The 16,830-nt window shown below is 39.4% G+C and overlaps 1 protein-coding gene across 1 annotated transcript; it reads left to right on the forward strand.

The window, feature by feature from the left end:
• The first annotated feature begins 4,753 nt into the window (after positions 1-4,753).
• On the forward strand, positions 4,754-14,044 carry LOC308091307 (neuroepithelial cell-transforming gene 1 protein-like). Its single transcript, XM_080436804.1, has 12 exons — positions 4,754-5,059; positions 8,086-8,152; positions 8,471-8,530; positions 8,824-8,931; positions 9,210-9,377; positions 9,460-9,522; positions 9,617-9,713; positions 10,758-10,834; positions 11,394-11,651; positions 11,822-11,992; positions 12,137-12,323; positions 13,275-14,044. Exons 1-12 carry the CDS (start codon positions 4,896-4,898, stop codon positions 13,577-13,579), a joined length of 1,725 nt encoding a protein of 574 aa, XP_080292930.1. The 5' UTR covers positions 4,754-4,895; the 3' UTR covers positions 13,580-14,044.
• The last annotated feature ends 2,786 nt before the right edge of the window (positions 14,045-16,830 follow it).

Below are 16,830 nucleotides of genomic sequence, written 5' to 3' on the forward strand. Positions count from 1 at the left end.
CCAGGGATTGACCCTGACCTCACAATCACCAGGCCACTAAAGCTGGCCTGGTATGTTAGTTTATCAGTAGGCTATTAATATTGACTTGATCTGGGCTTATAAGAAAAGAGAATCTTTTTTATCTCAGCAATTAGGCTATTTTCTACAGGAAAATACAACAATACCTTTGGGAGATGTTCTAATAAATGGCAAAGACTTTTTCATGACCTACATCACTTCATCAGTCAAACATGGCATCATATCATATTTGCACAAAATATAAAAAAATAAGCGCACCAACCAAGAGAACTAAGGGACCAGTTGAAATTTACAAAAGGGGGTCCCTGGAGGAAAATAGGGGAGGGTCATGCCTTTCTAATTTTGGTCCAAGGGAGGGTCAGGTAATTTTACTTTGAATCCAATGGAGGGTCATGCAATGTTGAATTAATAAAATAGTCCGTTTTTTATATACCTTTTTTGTACAGCAGAACAGTGGTCAATGACCCCTCTCTATTTCAAAGGATACAAATGATTCAAATCAAGTAACATCTTGGTCTATTTAGAATCAATGACGGTCGTTAACAAGCCATCAACGCACAAGCCAGTGTGAATGACCCAGTCAAATCTATTCAGCGTCTTAACAATGGTGGTTGAACAATTGAGCAAAACTTCAACAGGCGTTATAGTCCGTGAGCCAGGACCCCAAATATGGGGTCATCAGTATCATCTGAGGGGAATAATTCTCATAGTGTTTTTTGGGTAGGTATACACCCCTAGTGATAGGAAAAATGTGATAACCTTGCATTGGTGGTAGCTTTCTGTGTGTTATCACTCATGCCAAAACACAGTTTTCAAAATCAGAATGAAGCATTCTACTTCAAACTGATAGTTCTCTTTTATTATTGACCCTCTCTCTTTTAAAAATGGCTGGGATAAAGCTCAGACTATATATTGTTCAGTAAGGTTGTTAAAATTAGCATATCTATCTTTTTTTCTATTACAGGCAGTGACAACATAGTGACTATATAATTATGACATACAGTAAGATGTACTTCTGGTTTTCATGAAAGATGGAACACAAAGGTTTCCTTTGTAAATTACCTAAAGATCCATTTAGATAAGAATAAAATGTATACTAGGCTACTATTTAGAATGGAGAAATGTTAGTGACTCACTCAGGGTCCCAAATTAACACCCACACTGCAGTATTTGCAGTCAAGGCACTGCTACAGGAACCCAAATGTGGGTAAATCTAATATTTGGTGAGTAAATTATGGAGACCATCCACCACTCTGGACGTTATGTATTTCCTAATATACTACTGTGCTGCTTGTTGTTGTAGCACGTCTGGGGTAACTCGATTAGGCAGGGGACCATAGCTAGAAAATGACTAGAATTGGTGGCCAGAAGACTGTGAGAAAAATAGTTCATAGTTAACTGTTTAGCCGTAAAACGTTATGAAGTGTAAGTGAGAATCTGTCAGCATCACAGCCTTAAACATGTACAGTTGTTAGTAGTATTGGTGTATAAAGTACTTGAAGACCATACTTGAGTAAAGGTACAGATATCTTACTTGAAAGATATTTTACTCCAGTAAAACTCAAAAGTCACCCATAAGAAAATCACTTGGATCACAGTGTTCAAGCAGCTCACATTATGTACTTTCACCATTACGCCATTACACCAAAGAAAGAATTATTCTTCTGCATCCATTAGCTAGTTTTATACAGTATGATTCATTCATCCTCAATAGCTGGGATGAATGATGGTCTAATTCTGAACTGATTGGATCATTGTTAGAGCTTGTGCCCTTATCATCAGCGGGATGCTCAAAAAAATAATCTTCACCTCGCCAGCCTGCTTTCACTTTTCTTCTCACAAAGACGTTTCCATGGCAGGGACGGAGCGACCTAGCTGCATGCACAGAACACTGAAATATCTAATTCCTATTTTTTCAATATCCAAATCAAAGCCTGTGCACTATAAAGGACGGGCACAGAAATGATCCTTTCAAACATCAAATGAAGCAAGCCCTAATAAGTTATCATAATGGAATATGACCATTGCTGTGTCCTATAGTGGTTCCCAAACTGGGGGTCGGGACCAGGCACTGGGTTAGATATCAACTATACTGCACATGGTCAGCACGGAAGAAGTACTTCATCATGTGCGTCATGAGAGAAAAGGTGACAAGTTAATGTCAATGTGTCTCCCTGCACATTCAAACTGGTGGGTGTAAAGTGTAGGACGAATGAAGTTGTCTACCCACTGTCAGCCAGTAGGATGGAGATGCGCAGTGTCCAGGTAGGCCACTGCTGTATCTCTTCAAATGTCTTTGGCCCATTTGATAGAAATCACTTCAAGAGTGCTGCTGATACACTCAGGACTTACCACTGAACTTGCCTGTCAGCCCCCCATATGCTGCAACCATATGCATTTCCAGTGCTGAACCTTGCATTCGTTTTGCAATGCAGCTGAGGAATGACTGTATAACATGCATCCCACCAGGATGCACAATTATATTATAGAGCTGTTCTGGCTGATTCCAGCATACCTGCAAGGTGTCAACAAACGGCTCCATGTCAATCGTGAGGTGAATACTGTACATGTCAACCAGTGACCATATATATATATCTGCTGCCTGCTTGGACACTGGTTGGATGATAAGGTGCGAGAGAGACCTTGACCTGACCTTTAGCACATAGGCGAAAGACTGACCGGCAAGTAGGTCATATATGAATCACCATAAGTTCACAGATTCACTCATAAAACTACAATACAGTTTGTTGTTTTTATCATAATTTAGTACAATGGAACATCACCTTGGGATGGACACCATCTTTGATTTGGCAATAACTAATAACTGATGGTAATTTCACTGATTCAGCCACATTCCTTGAACCCCACGTTTGCAACTACTTTCGCCTGTGCACTTCACCGGGTATGGACTATATTATAAAGCCATTTAAGCTCCTGGCAGCCATATTGGACACCATCTTGAAAATGATGGATTTACGAGACATATAATTTCCTAGATTATTTTGTATGTTCTTAAGCATGCCTAGAGGTACCGGAACCAATTGAAAAACCTTTTGTATTTTCTTTTTTTTGGGGGGGGGGGGGGTTAAGTAGTATGTTTTCATATATTGACGCATAGTTTTATAAAATAAAATGCATGATAGCACCCATAAAGCTACTATTGGTGAAAGGCTATCACATATTTTCTAACTCTAGACATGCATACCTTGACAAAAATCACTATGAGCATTATTCCCCTCAGATGATAATGACCAACCCCCCTGGCTCATGGACTATTAGGCATATTGGAGAGATGCATGATCCCAATTTCCAACACAGAGATATCCTCCTTTAAGTGTGTTATTGTTGCTCATAGAATTCCATACACCAGATAGGTTACAATGACCAATTTATAAGTGGATATTCATAATCATTTGGAGTGATTCTGTGCATGTGACTAATTTGGAGCTATATGGACAGTTGTGTATAAGTACCAGCCCAGCTCCACAAGTAAAACCAGAATCATCAGGCCATAATTGATAGCCTAATTTGTTTTATGTAGGCAACATTGTAGTCACTGTATGACTGCACTGTCACTGTCATGTTGTTGTATTTGATGGGGAGGGTTTTTAAATAAAAAATTTATTTAAAAAATATTTAAGATACAGTATGACATCATGACAATACCTATCGTCACATTTTAATATTACGATAGGGTATATCGTGAGACAATATATCGTGACACTCCTGGGGAGGGTTAATCTTTTTTTTTTTATCACTTGGGGAGGGTCATTGATTTTTTTTTTTTTGTCAAATGGAGGGTCATGGCATTTTAGATCAGGGCACATACATTTTCTCCAGGGATACACTTCTTTAAAAATCGACCTGTCCCTAACAATCACTTTATCAACGGATTCGTGCTGAAAATATTGTATGGGTCATGGGTGGTCTACAGTGTGGTGAAAGCATGTTATTTATTAACAAAGTAAACCATTCATAATTTTTATCTCGGTTTACAACCCCGCCCACCGTACAGTGACGGTGACCAGACTGTGACCTGACTTGAGTAGAGATATCGCTGGGCCAAAAAAACTACAGATCTACAAGCTAACAACGTGTAGCATCGCGACACGTTGTTAGCTTGTAGATCTGCTGTTTTTTTGGCCCAGCTAACACTCGTTCCTCCCACCCTATGGTATCCAAGCAACAAGTGCCCAGAGCCTAGTGTTGCCATGTCCGCTTATTATAAGCGACGTTGGGCTTGTTTTTCTGTGAAGTTTCTTGTAAATAATTGCTATTGTTGCGTTTTTTTGGGCTTGTATCTAAAGGGTAGTTGCTTATTTGGGCTTGTTTCTAAAGTGTAGTTGCTTATTTGGGCTTGCTTCACAAGTTTTACATTATTTTAACCAGTGGTTCTAAAATGTTTTGATGTCATGGATGGACCCCCAAATTAATATGTATTTGTTTTTGAAAATATGTTTGTTGTTAGAATGTTTCAAAAGTCTTCCAAATATTCCACATTTTATTTCAAGATTTTTTGGGGGAAAAAATCTACTTGTGCGAGCTTGTAGATCAGCTATTAGAGCTATTGAGGTTTAAGTGCTCATTAGCTTGCTTCTTTTGGGCTTGTTTTCATCAATGACACGGGGCTGCTTGTTTCTTTCTCAAAATCTGGCAACACTGCCAAGAGCCTTGTCCTGATTGGCCGCTTTTCAAGAATCCGCCATATTCAAACTTCCGCCGTCATCATCATTGTCTCTCTGCGTTGCTGTTGTTGTCATCGATATTCTCAGTAGTATTATCCGTCATAAATCACACATCTGACCGGTTCACATGCGTTTTTCTACCGCTTTTATCTCGGCTATCGCTGCTTAATTGTCACGGGAAGCTTGGTTAAAATGGACGGGACGGAGGACGGTATAATACATCAACATACCGGTAACAAAAGGCAGAGCCTTCGCCGAATGTCCTCGAGGACAGCGTCCATTAGCAGTGTTATCAGTGCTGTGGCTGAGCCCCCGTCATCACCACCACAAACAACGAGCCGAAAGAACTCCAAAAAGTAAATATAATTATCACACTAAATACTAAAGTTACGAGTTATTTTTGATTGCCCGTCGTGAAATTGTTTTGCGATATTATTTACGTCGTTGCCCAGTGTTGAAATAAAAATAATAAATACAATTCCTCCAGCCTGCAGGGCTAGGCTATGATGGCCCCTGCTAGCAATGATGCTACATTAGTTGTCCAGTAACAGGATAGGTGGGCACTACTATGGACATCTGGGCACCTCAATGTAAAATTGTCCATTTTGTCCAAAATGTTAAAAAATTTAATGTTTGAAAAATAGTCTTAAGTAAAGTATACATGCTTAATTAAGGTCTAACATTTCTTCAATTGCTACAAATTGCTACGAAACCTGTATATCCAGTCATTTTGGGGCATAAACAAGAAGCTGAAGGATAAAATTAAGTCTGATAATGATGTACCGTGCATGTTCACATCATAAATACTTTACATTACTTTTACCTTTTTTTCTAATATTTTTTTTAATACATTTTGGACAAAATAGCCAATTTTACATTGAGGTGCCCAGATCTCCCGAGTGCCCACCTATCCTGTATCCATTAGCCATTAGTTGTCCAGTCAGTTTTGAGGGGTATATGTTCTACAACTTCTACACCTTGTTTTTGTCCTTTTTTTGGGTGCAGTTACGTTTCATTTAAATATGTTTACAAAATAATAATGTTAATTTAAGGGTAAGTGATTTACTTTGGTCAAACTAAGTGTTAAATAGCTCTATATTCTGATAGTATTAGTGTTTGTTAGTAAACGGAGTCTCCCATGTCTCTCCAGCTCTTTATTAAACAGAACATGCATTTTCAGTGCTCTTTCCTGATTGGCTTAAAATGTGTCACCTACCTGAAAATGTACTGTATTCTGTTTACTAAAGAGCTGCAGAAACCCGTGACCAAACAAACGCTCTGTAGCAATTATTACTATCAGAATATAGTACTTTAAAGGAGAATTCCGGACAAATTAAGTGTTATCTTTGATGTCTCGTTACTCACCTACCGATGTGAAAAGTAGCGTTCTTTTTTTTCATATATTCCCCTGTCGTCATTTTTTAAACACCCTCCGTTGTTATAATGGGAGCCGCTGGGTTAGTGAAGTTCGTCTATTATAACCGATGCAATGTTATTTTTTTCTCTACTACGATTCATTGTAGAGTCTCATGATAGTCAAACATGCGCTGAAAATTCCTGCGAGCCTGCCGTTAATGGCGAACGATTTAACACTGGTTGCTTGTTTCTTCCAGAACCTGGCAACTCGTGTTGCCAGAATCTGGAAACAAGCAACCAGTGTTAAATCGTTCGCCATTGACGGCAGCCTCGCAGATAGTTTCAACGCATGTTTGACTATCATGAGACTCTACTATGAATACTAGTAGTGAAAAAAACAACTTTGCGTCGGTTATAATAGACGAACTTCACTAACCCAGCGGCTCCCATTATAACAACGGAGGGTGTTTAAAAAATGACGACAGGGGAATATATGAAAAAAAAGAACGCTACTTTTCACATCGGTAGGTGAGTAACGAGACATCAAAGATAACACTTAATTTGTCCGGAATTCTCCTTTAACCTTTTTAACAAAAAATACCCAAAAATATCATTTACCCTACCTTTATTTATTTTTTTAAATAAAAGTGTAGGTGAAATTATTCGTACAAGTACAAGCTCCCAATGTTTTGCACTGATAAGAATAGAGAGAGAAGCAAAGGAAACGGGTCAGATGACCGGACACAATGTCAAATAATATATTCATAAGCTGCATGGTCAAATAGAAATAAGAATCAGGCAGAATGTCACAGTCTTGAGTACATATTGACAATGACTGAAGAATTGTGCAGGAGTGGCCAAAAACAAACAAACCATAAGGGCTTGTCAGGTTGCTCACCTAATGTGGAATATTCAACATAAAGACAACAAATAAAGCAGAAGAAACGATTACATAAAATTGTGAATATATATATATATATATATATATATATATATATATATATATATATATATATATATATATATACACACAAAATCGCACGGCAGTGAGTGTTTATATGATTATCTGCATTGCTTAATTGGACAAAATTTTATATATATATATATATATAATGTGTATATCTATACTGTATAATGTCTGTGTGTGTATATATATATATACACTGTATAATGTATATAATTGTTTGCTACTGACCCGGTAAACTGTTCCAACAAAGTGGACATCAGAATTTAATGGAAAATTGGTTAAATGTTGTCTTAGAGAAGGTAGGATGAAAATTATTGACTGATGTTGTATTGTAATGATAGATTTGGGAATTAACTTGCATTTTAAAAACAGACAGAGGAAAGTGAATAGGTTGGAAAAAAAGAATTACTTGATAATGATTTACGTTGAAGACGGGGAGGCTGCTTGCTTGCTGTAACAAAGGAGTGGAGCTTGTACATCTGTTGTAGAAAAGACATCGATACCATTATGTTATCATTTTGATAAACGTTTTTTTGCACAATGAAAACACAGTGGGAGTACAGTAAAGGAGCCTGACTTAGTTGATCACTGGCGTCGCTTACCGACAAGCTCACAACAACGCGTTGCAATGCGACATGTTTTAGATCTGCTATTTTCGGTATATGACACAGTGGGCAACCAAGTATAAATTAGGCTTTAGTGGAAGTTTGCATAGCTGATCATTTCAGCCTGCCTTCTATGCACTCGCTTATGTTACTCTCTGACTGCAACCGCTTTGTTTTGCCACTATAACTTTTTGTTTACCCATTCTTCATGCATGCGTCACTCAGATTTTCATCATCCATAACAATCTCTTTCCGTTTCCCTATTTTTAAATGCTATGATCTGAAGTTTAATATCATCATTACAACCACACCCTTTAGGGTGGAAATGTTTTTCCCTACTTCTGTGTTCCCTGCTATTAAACATGAGGGGAAAAGGAGAGCATGGCTGTTTGATGTATCAAAACACAGAATTCATAATCTACAACAATTGCTTATTTTCCGTCTTTTCCTGTAGGCCCCCACTGCAGAGAGGAAGCTCATTCACCTTCCTGACTCCAGGAACACCATGGGACTTCAGTCTAGTGAGTTAATATTAATTGCCACTGTGCACGTTATTTATTATGACTTATAGGATCCACCGCTTTCATACTATCAATTTCTGTATTGCTTGAAAATAAGATTGTGGTTATTATAAGGCTGAACGGGCCATGATTCACATCTCACTGACTGGAAATATTGTTAATGTCACTATACATTTTTTTTATTTGTATTTAATTATTATCGCTTTGGTTCTTAGAGGCATAATGATAGGGATCATTCATTTTAGATGTCAAAATCTGTTGTCAGCTTATTGGACTTGTGAAAGTAACTTGTGCATGTGCATCGTCGCTTCCCTGCAGAAAAGAAAACGGAAGGAGAAGGATGATGACACAGTCAGTCTGTCCAGCTTTGACCTCAAGGTGAGCGTCATTCCAACCCATCCGTCTCAGCGACAGATCCATTTGAACACCCTTGTGTAATCCTTATGAGTCCTAGCAACAGATAGCTGAGAGAGAGAGAGAAAGTGTGTGTGTCTCATGACCTCAGGATAATCTCCCATCAGATTGAAAGGCTCTCCTACTATTTGTCTAAGAGACTAAAAGTAATGGGGGAATGAATAGAAGTGGGCTTGTTCCTCAGCATGGACTGAGTGTCCCCAAGTACTCAAGTACAATGAGTGGGTTTGAAACAGGTTTGTTTTCTCTACTTCCAGGAACCTAACCACAAGCGTGGACGACCACTGTCCAGAGTGTCCTCATTGGCCAACCTGATCTCCCCCTCAAAGAATGGGGCAGTTCGGCGGTTTGGACAGACCATCCAGGTACATGACTTTTCTCCCAAAATGGACTCGTCCACGGTCAGTGTTTTGCAGGATGCGCTACCCTTTTGTGCAGTCCACAAAGCAGAGCAGCTTGCAGATTGCCTGTGCCAATCCTTAAAATGAACTTTGGTGTAAACAGAAAGAGGACTAAGGACTGTGAAAACACAACGCATCCTGTCTGATCCGGCTCTTAATTTATCCAATGCCGACATCAACTAATGCAACTTCTTCCAATTTCTTCCTGTTCATAACGGAACCTTTTTAATTATGTCCCTTAGTCAATGGCGCAGCGCGGTGATAACAAGTCACCAGGACTGTCTCTCAAACACAACAGCAAGGCAGCAGGCCCCACCCCCACCAAACGAAGAAATAGCACACTGTGGTCTGAGACGATGGACGTCCATCAGAAAAACACGTTCTCCCTAAAAGAGATCAAGAGACAAGAGGTAATGAGTGCTCAGCCGGTTTAAAAATACAGAGAGCAAACCTTATCATGCTGTGGTTGACGTTTTTGTGCATTCTCTCCAGGCCATTCATGAACTTTACAGGGGAGAGCAGGATCTCATTGAAGACCTCCAGCTCGCACGAAAGGTGCTGAATATTATTTTAATGCTCATACAGAATTGAAACATTTACTCTGTGCTTTGATAACTAACTCTCTCACTTGTGTTTTGTGGGAATTTAGGCATATCATGATCCCATGTTGAAGCTTTCTATTTTGACTGAGGAGGAACTGACTCATATCTTCGGGGACCTGGATGCGTACATCCCTATGCATGAGGGTAAGCCATTACCACTCACACTTGCAGTCACTGTTAAACCTGTTAGCCGTTTTTCTAGTTCTCATGTAGGGAGGGCAGCCAGTCATTTAACCGCTTTAAACTGGCTAAGTCATTAGGTTTTTGGGGTACTGGATATTTGAAAAAAGCATATCTACAAGGTCACAACGCGTTGCATCATGCCATTCACTGTTTGCCGTATGACATTGTTTATAGGACTTAAGTGGTTAAATGTTGCTGGTTCGATCCCCAGCATAGACAGGAGGGTGTATTCCAGCTGTTGACTGGTCACTGGTGGGTGGCTGATACTATATCTATTCTATAGTGCCTACCAACTCTTCCAAAGTTCTCTGACCTGAGTGACCTCTTGTGATGAATTAAATATAGACTAGAAAAGAAAGCCTTTTATTGTCAATGTATAAAACACCATAACATTTGAAACACTAACACAAAAAAAATTAAGAACATCTAGAACAAACAAAACAAAGAAACATAACCGTGGTAGAACAATCAACCACTAAAAGTATCAATACGGTTTTAAAATGCTAAGTAAGGTAGATAAAATACAATAACATTAAGGCCTGGAAAAAAACAAATACACAAATGAAAGTTTGTGGTAAGATATTTGTCATGCTTTTTGAAAGTAAATTTGTTACTGACAGCAGATACAATATTTTTAAGCAGAGAATTCCATGAGAATTCCAGAGTGCCATCGACCTGTATATGACGTTATGTTTGAGAGAAATTGTTCTTGGAGCTGGGGGTACTGTGTGACCAGAGGCAGCTCTTCTAGTGCTGTAACCATGCTCAGAAACCTTCTGTAACTGGTGAGCCACAGGAGACGCAGACATTTTCTGTTCATATAGCTATAATAAATGTAAGGATAAATATAATTTTGCATCAGTATAAAAGTTATTTATTGCACCAGAATAAATGTGTATGGAACTGTGTGTGTCGGAGTTATATGCTAAAAGACAACTTTTAACCTGTGTGTTCCATGACAAATACGATGTTTGTTCTTCTAATGAGATGGTTTTGTCTCTGCAGAACTATTGATGAAGCTCACCAAAGGCACTGGCCTAGATGGAACAGTAGGTCAGATCGGACAGATTGTGATAGACTGGGTATGTATGACAGCAGTCACAGCACACAAACACATGCCTTGCTATTTATGATAGAAATGTCTTTATTGGGATGACAAAACTATTAGAACTGATGCTACACAGTGCAGCTTACTGGACACATCGCATCATGTGAAAGGTCATGGTTGTAATTGTTACGACTGAACTGCAAAAACCCACTTTCCTAGGTAGTTTGAAATGTGATACTAAAGATGTGTCTCAGTCTGGAGTGGACACTCTGACACTAAAGTCTGATTTATACTTTGTTTGTATCCCAGTGTTGCTTGCCAAAAATAGCCGATCTAAAAGTTCACAACGCAAACCGTTGTGAGCTTGTAAATGGGCTATTTCCCGGAGGCTACGTCATCAAACGACAGCACATATAATTAAGCATATGTCTTTACATCGTTAACACAGCAACCAATGCAGATAGGTCGACGAAGACTGAATACACACATCTGATCTGATCAAGTTGCAGTGTGGACACTCCATCCTAAAGACCATATTTGATAATCAAATCAGGTTTGCCTGCAGTCTGAACAAAGCGTTGTGTCTTTCTCAGTTGCCTGGCTTGAATGCTTACAAAGAGTACTGCAGCAATCAGCTGGCAGCCAAAGCCCTTCTGGACCAGAAGAAGCAGGACAGACGGGTCCAGGACTTCCTGCAGCGTTGTCTTGAGTCACCCTTCAGCAGGAAACTGGACCTCTGGAGCTTCTTGGACATTCCCCGCTCACGCCTGGTTAAATACCCGCTGTTACTCCGAGAGATCCTCAGACACACGTCACCCGATCACCCGGATGTACCCAATCTGGAAAGAGCTGTATGTTAAGTTATTGCATATATAGTGGTGTTGCATGCATAATGTCAGTGAGACATGACATGGCAATAGATAACTAAATAATTACTGCTTGGTCCTTGTAATTGTGATACATTCTACTGGTAATCTTTTGTACCTTTTTATAAAATAACCAAATATATGTGGTCATTCAGATTACCATAATCCAGGGAATTCTGACTGACATCAACTTGAGGAAAGGGGAATCGGAGTGCCAGTACTATATTGACAAGTTGGAGTACCTAGACGATAAGCAGAGAGACCCACTCATAGACGACTGCAAGAGTCTTCTATGTCATGGAGAGCTGCGGAACAAGAGTGGCTCGGTGAGAATCTCACTCTTAAGCCTGATTTATGCTTGGGGCACGCAGCATCACTTAAACACACACAATAATCTTAGCTGCAAAAGTACAAGTAAACATTTTCCTCTGTTAATGAACTTCACGCTTGGTTTTCATGTTGTATTTTAGAAACTGCACGTGTTCCTGTTCTCCGAACTTTTGGTTCTGGCACGACCGGTGACTCGCAACGAGAGGAGCTGTTTCCAGGTCTATCGGCAACCCATCCCAGTCCGGGACTTGGCACTGGAAGAACTCCAGGACGGGGAAATCCGCATGGGTGGTTCCTTCAGAGGAGCTTTCACCAACGGGGAGAAAGGTAGGTTGAGTCTATACCTTAGAGCCGTGATACACCAGGCATAGAGTAAGGATAATTTGGTGTGATCCCTGAGTGGAAATTATTTCTCTGCAAGTTCAACCCTGCTTGTTTGGAGTGAACGCACAGGGGAGCGTTTTGTTTGTTTCCTTGTGGCTGTCTACCACATCATTACAACAAAAGCATGGCAAACTGTGTGGTCATGGAAAATAAAGAGAACGTTGCATTGAAACCTTTTGGCTGTTGTCTTCCCAACCAATGCACCAACATGACATGCTCAAGGTTAGGACAGTGTCTTGCTCAGGGACACTTCGACACATACTGTAGACTGCAACCTTCTGATTGCCACAGTGCCTCGCTACCCAGTCATCCTCAGCTGCCTGTGTTGCTCTTGAATGCATTCATGTCCGCAGAACCTTGCACCTATGTAGAGATGGCAAGTATAATCAGTCCTCAAGTGTCTTGCTCAGGGACACTAACCAGGCGACACAAAGCTTAGGATAGGATGTCCAATTAGTCCATAATGTTGGTCTGGCCAGGTTTTTAACTAACGAGCCAGATGGTAAGCTCTGATTATCGTGTAATTTAAATGGACACCAGACTCGAGACTTTTAGTCGATAACAAGACATTACGACCTCTAGTCAGGTGTCTCTCAGTTTATCCATATCTTACTTTCCCAATTGAGAGGCCTGTCACTTCAACATTTCAAGACAATATTTGTATTTTGTTTTGCTCACCTCCTGCTCTATGAAACCTTTATATTCCCCATTGATCTCTATCGAGCCATGTCTTTGTCCAGAGGTGGTCAATTATGAAACATTACATTTTCTTTACAATAAGGGTGTAGTAGGACATTTGTATAGTATAGTAATAGTTTTTATTTGCATTAGTAATTGTATTTAGCAATTACTAATGGAGAGCCTTTTTCATTCACCATGTCACTCTTCTTGCAGCTAAGAACATATTCCGTGTGAGCTCCGTGGATCCATCCCACGGCCAGTCCCACACCCTGCAGGTCAACGACGTTTACCACAGACAGCAGTGGCTCAACTGCCTGCGCAGCGCCATGGCCCCGCACCAGGGAGTCATCAGAGATGAGCGGCGCTCCTCCACAGTCTCAGACAGCGTCTGTGATGAAGAAACCGACGAGAACTGCCCTCATGTCTCCATCTCTAAACTCGGCCCCCGGGCACGCTCCAGCACCAGGCTGGAGAAGAAGTTCCGCAGCTCGCTAATGAGGAAGGAGACTGGGGTCTAGAAGTTCCTCTTGAGCCGAGTCTGGGCTCTAGCACATGGACAGTGTGTTAAAATTCTCTTGGAATCCTTCATGTGAATCTGTCAATGAATGTTCATGCCACCTCTGTTTTAGCTATACCGTAGAAATGAAATATAGAATGGACATTTACATTAATAGCAATGCTGTGCTTCCATGTCAAACACGAAAGAAGACTTAATTATTTCTGCTCTGTGAAACGTTTTTTTGATGCAGAATTGTTCTGAGTTTCATGCAGTTCCCTATATCCAGCCTCAATGGGTTCCCCAGAAAAGTAGATGGCTGTGGACACGTAAGTAGGGTGCTTATGACCTTATGACCTATCTATACTATTTTATATCTATGGTTTTGCTTGCTTAGTAAAAAGCTCTTATGATGAGTGGTAGTAACTGTTTAGCAGCTATGAAAGAAATCCGTCCAACTCTATATTGTTGAGTGTTGTTCCTTTTTTTTTAAAGTGTATTGGTTTACAAATGAATCATGTGCCAGTGTGACTGAAATGTATGTTTACAGCTATGAAATCTGTGTAATTATGTTTTGCATTTTCTTGTAAGTTAAAAAACAACAACATTGTTTTATACCACTGTTATAGCTCTTAAGGATTCTTTACTCCAAACTCAATTTGGCAAACATTTATCCTATTGGTCTCACTTGTTTATATTAAAAAAAAAAAAAAATGTTCATGTTGCTTAGAAAAACTGAAGGGTAAAGTTTTTGTCAGTTTTAATTTGTTATGGGTTGTGGAGAAGAATGTCTGGTGACCTATAGGGGCCACCCTTATACACATGAACTGACAGACTGATGAAGTTACAGAATTGGTTGGCTAGTTGGCCTAACAACGAGCTAGCCAATTGTAAGCTCAGCTTGTGCTTGAAGAACAATGATCGGTTGTCTGGAAACAATCTCTGTTGCTCCTGTACAGTCTTGTCCAACTGAAACTGTTTCTGATTATTTTAGGTGAAATAGCCCAGGTTGCTCAATTTCACTTACAATATTATGGAAATTTGCAGTTGCTTAATCTTCTGCATCAATTTCACACTTACAACGCCTAGTTTAAAGGTTTGTAGTGTTTGTGATTACAAACACAATCTTCTTTCAACAGTCACAGCTACTTTACTAGTGCAGAGCAAGATAGCAGAACGACACAAGTAGCTCACTGGCACAGCCCAGACATACAATAAGATTGAGATGTGAGTACATCTTGTTACTTAAAGAATCCACAGCTCAGTGACAAACTGAGTGTAAACATGATGGTCGACATTTCTTAAGAGGACTGAAAAACTATACATGTACAGTATGTGGTGAAATAAAAAGTATTTGTACACTGAAGCTTATTATTTCCTGACTCATGCAACCCAACATTCCCTTTAAACCTTATTGTTCAAATATCACTGTGTAGACTGATACACATTTTCCCACAATAATCTGGACTAGTTTTTGCCAATTTTTCTAACAAGTAAATATAAAAAAATAATCATTCCAGATAACCGCTTATATTGGGAGGCAACACAATATCAGAAGTTATTTATACACCTATTTAAAGCATTGATGGATCATCAATGCTATCATTGAAACCTATTATCTGTTGTAATTGTTATCTAAATGTTTCAATCACTTAATTTAGAATTTCTTAATTCTCTAGCAAGTCACTAAATTGTATAACATCTTACAATAAATGCACAGAATCTCTGTACGTATGTCTAGTTCACATATCTCGATAACCGTTCGACCGACCAACTTCAATTTCGGCACACACATCGCAGATGACCCGAGGGAGTTGAGTGCATGGAGTTGAGTCGTTTGGATAGGCGGTTATCAATTAATTGAAATTCCCCACACCTGCCATTTGATTAGTCAGTCCACTTTCTGTAGTCAGTTTGCACTCTTCAGACATTCTCCACAGACGTTTACCACCGCACAAGGACTTTCCAGAACCGCCGATCCCCCGATATGCCCATATATGGCCATATACTGATAACATCAGGGATCTCCATATATGGGCATAAAAGGAGATTAAAAAGGACATGGACGGACCTATACAGAGATCTCCGTATATGGGCACAAAAGGGACACAGACAGATGGTTAGTACTGCATAACAGGGTGGGTATGCATTCCCAACTTGCAACGTCTGTTATTTACATATAAACAATCAAATAAGCACCGGTCTTGTGGTCCACTTGGGACATAAATCAAAATCCACAAGGATGTAACAGAAATTAAATGCACATATGTAATAAAGATTGTTTGTATATTGTTATGTTTGGTCAAAGGCATTTTATGACAATGTATAGACCAGAGGTCTTCAACAGGGGGTCCGCGACCCCTAGGGGGTCCGCGGAATTGTTGTTAGATTAGATTTAAAAATAATTATTATAAAACATTTTTTATATCTTATTTTTTCAAAAATTTCCATTTGTCTTTAAATATTTATGTTTAAAATAAATCATGATTCTGTCCATTTTAATAGCTTCTATACATGATTATTGTGCAATTGACAGATTGTTGATAGTATTGACATTGGTTCTCAGTTAATAAGGTATGTTTATAAATGGCATTGGTACTGACACCCTACTCACTGTTCAAACTCAATGTTTTTTTTTAAAGCATGAATATATTAATCTGTATTATTTTAATAGCTTAGTATTGAATGCACAATAACATGGTCTGTTTATACATATGAAACACAATTTTATACATAATTATACAATATATGTTGTAGCCCCCCCCACCCTACGAGGTAGGGCAGTGTTAATCAACTGGTGGCCCGCGGGCCAAATCCGGCCAAAGCGGAGCTTTCTTGTGGTCCCTGGAACATATTCCATGTTCCAACGTATAATTAAATGCAAAGAATTTTTACTAGATGGTTTGTTGTACAGGATGAACATTTTGAATTTTGGTTGTCGTGGAAGCGTCTCGTATGAATGAAAGGTTTTTTCATTACTTTTGAGCACCTGGGTAATAAGAGCACAAGCTCATATGATGTGTTTGAAGTGGATGAAGATGGAGAAGATGGAAGCTGGACAAAGTCCACACAAAACTAACGCATACACGCTAATGGATGCATAAGGAGAATCATTTCTTTGCTTCTCCATCTTCATCCACTTCAAACACATAAGAGCGTGTGCTCTTATCACCTGGGTGCTCAAAACGAATGAAAAAAACTTTCATTAATACGAGAGGCTTCTATGCCAGGGACCCGTGGCACCAGGCACACTGAAATATCTACTTCCTATTT

This window comes from Gymnoscopelus braueri (genome assembly GCF_963280865.1).
Source record: "Gymnoscopelus braueri genome assembly, chromosome: 9".
Lineage (NCBI taxonomy): Eukaryota > Metazoa > Chordata > Actinopteri > Myctophiformes > Myctophidae > Gymnoscopelus > Gymnoscopelus braueri.

Coding starts and splice junctions, on each gene's coding strand:
- LOC308091307 (XM_080436804.1), top strand. CDS start 4,896: ATGGACGGGACGGAGGACGGTATAATACATCAACATACCGGTAACAAA. Junction 9,523..9,616: donor ACCTCCAGCTCGCACGAAAG/GTGCTGAATATT, acceptor GTGGGAATTTAG/GCATATCATGATCCCATGTT. Junction 11,993..12,136: donor TGCGGAACAAGAGTGGCTCG/GTGAGAATCTCA, acceptor GTTGTATTTTAG/AAACTGCACGTGTTCCTGTT.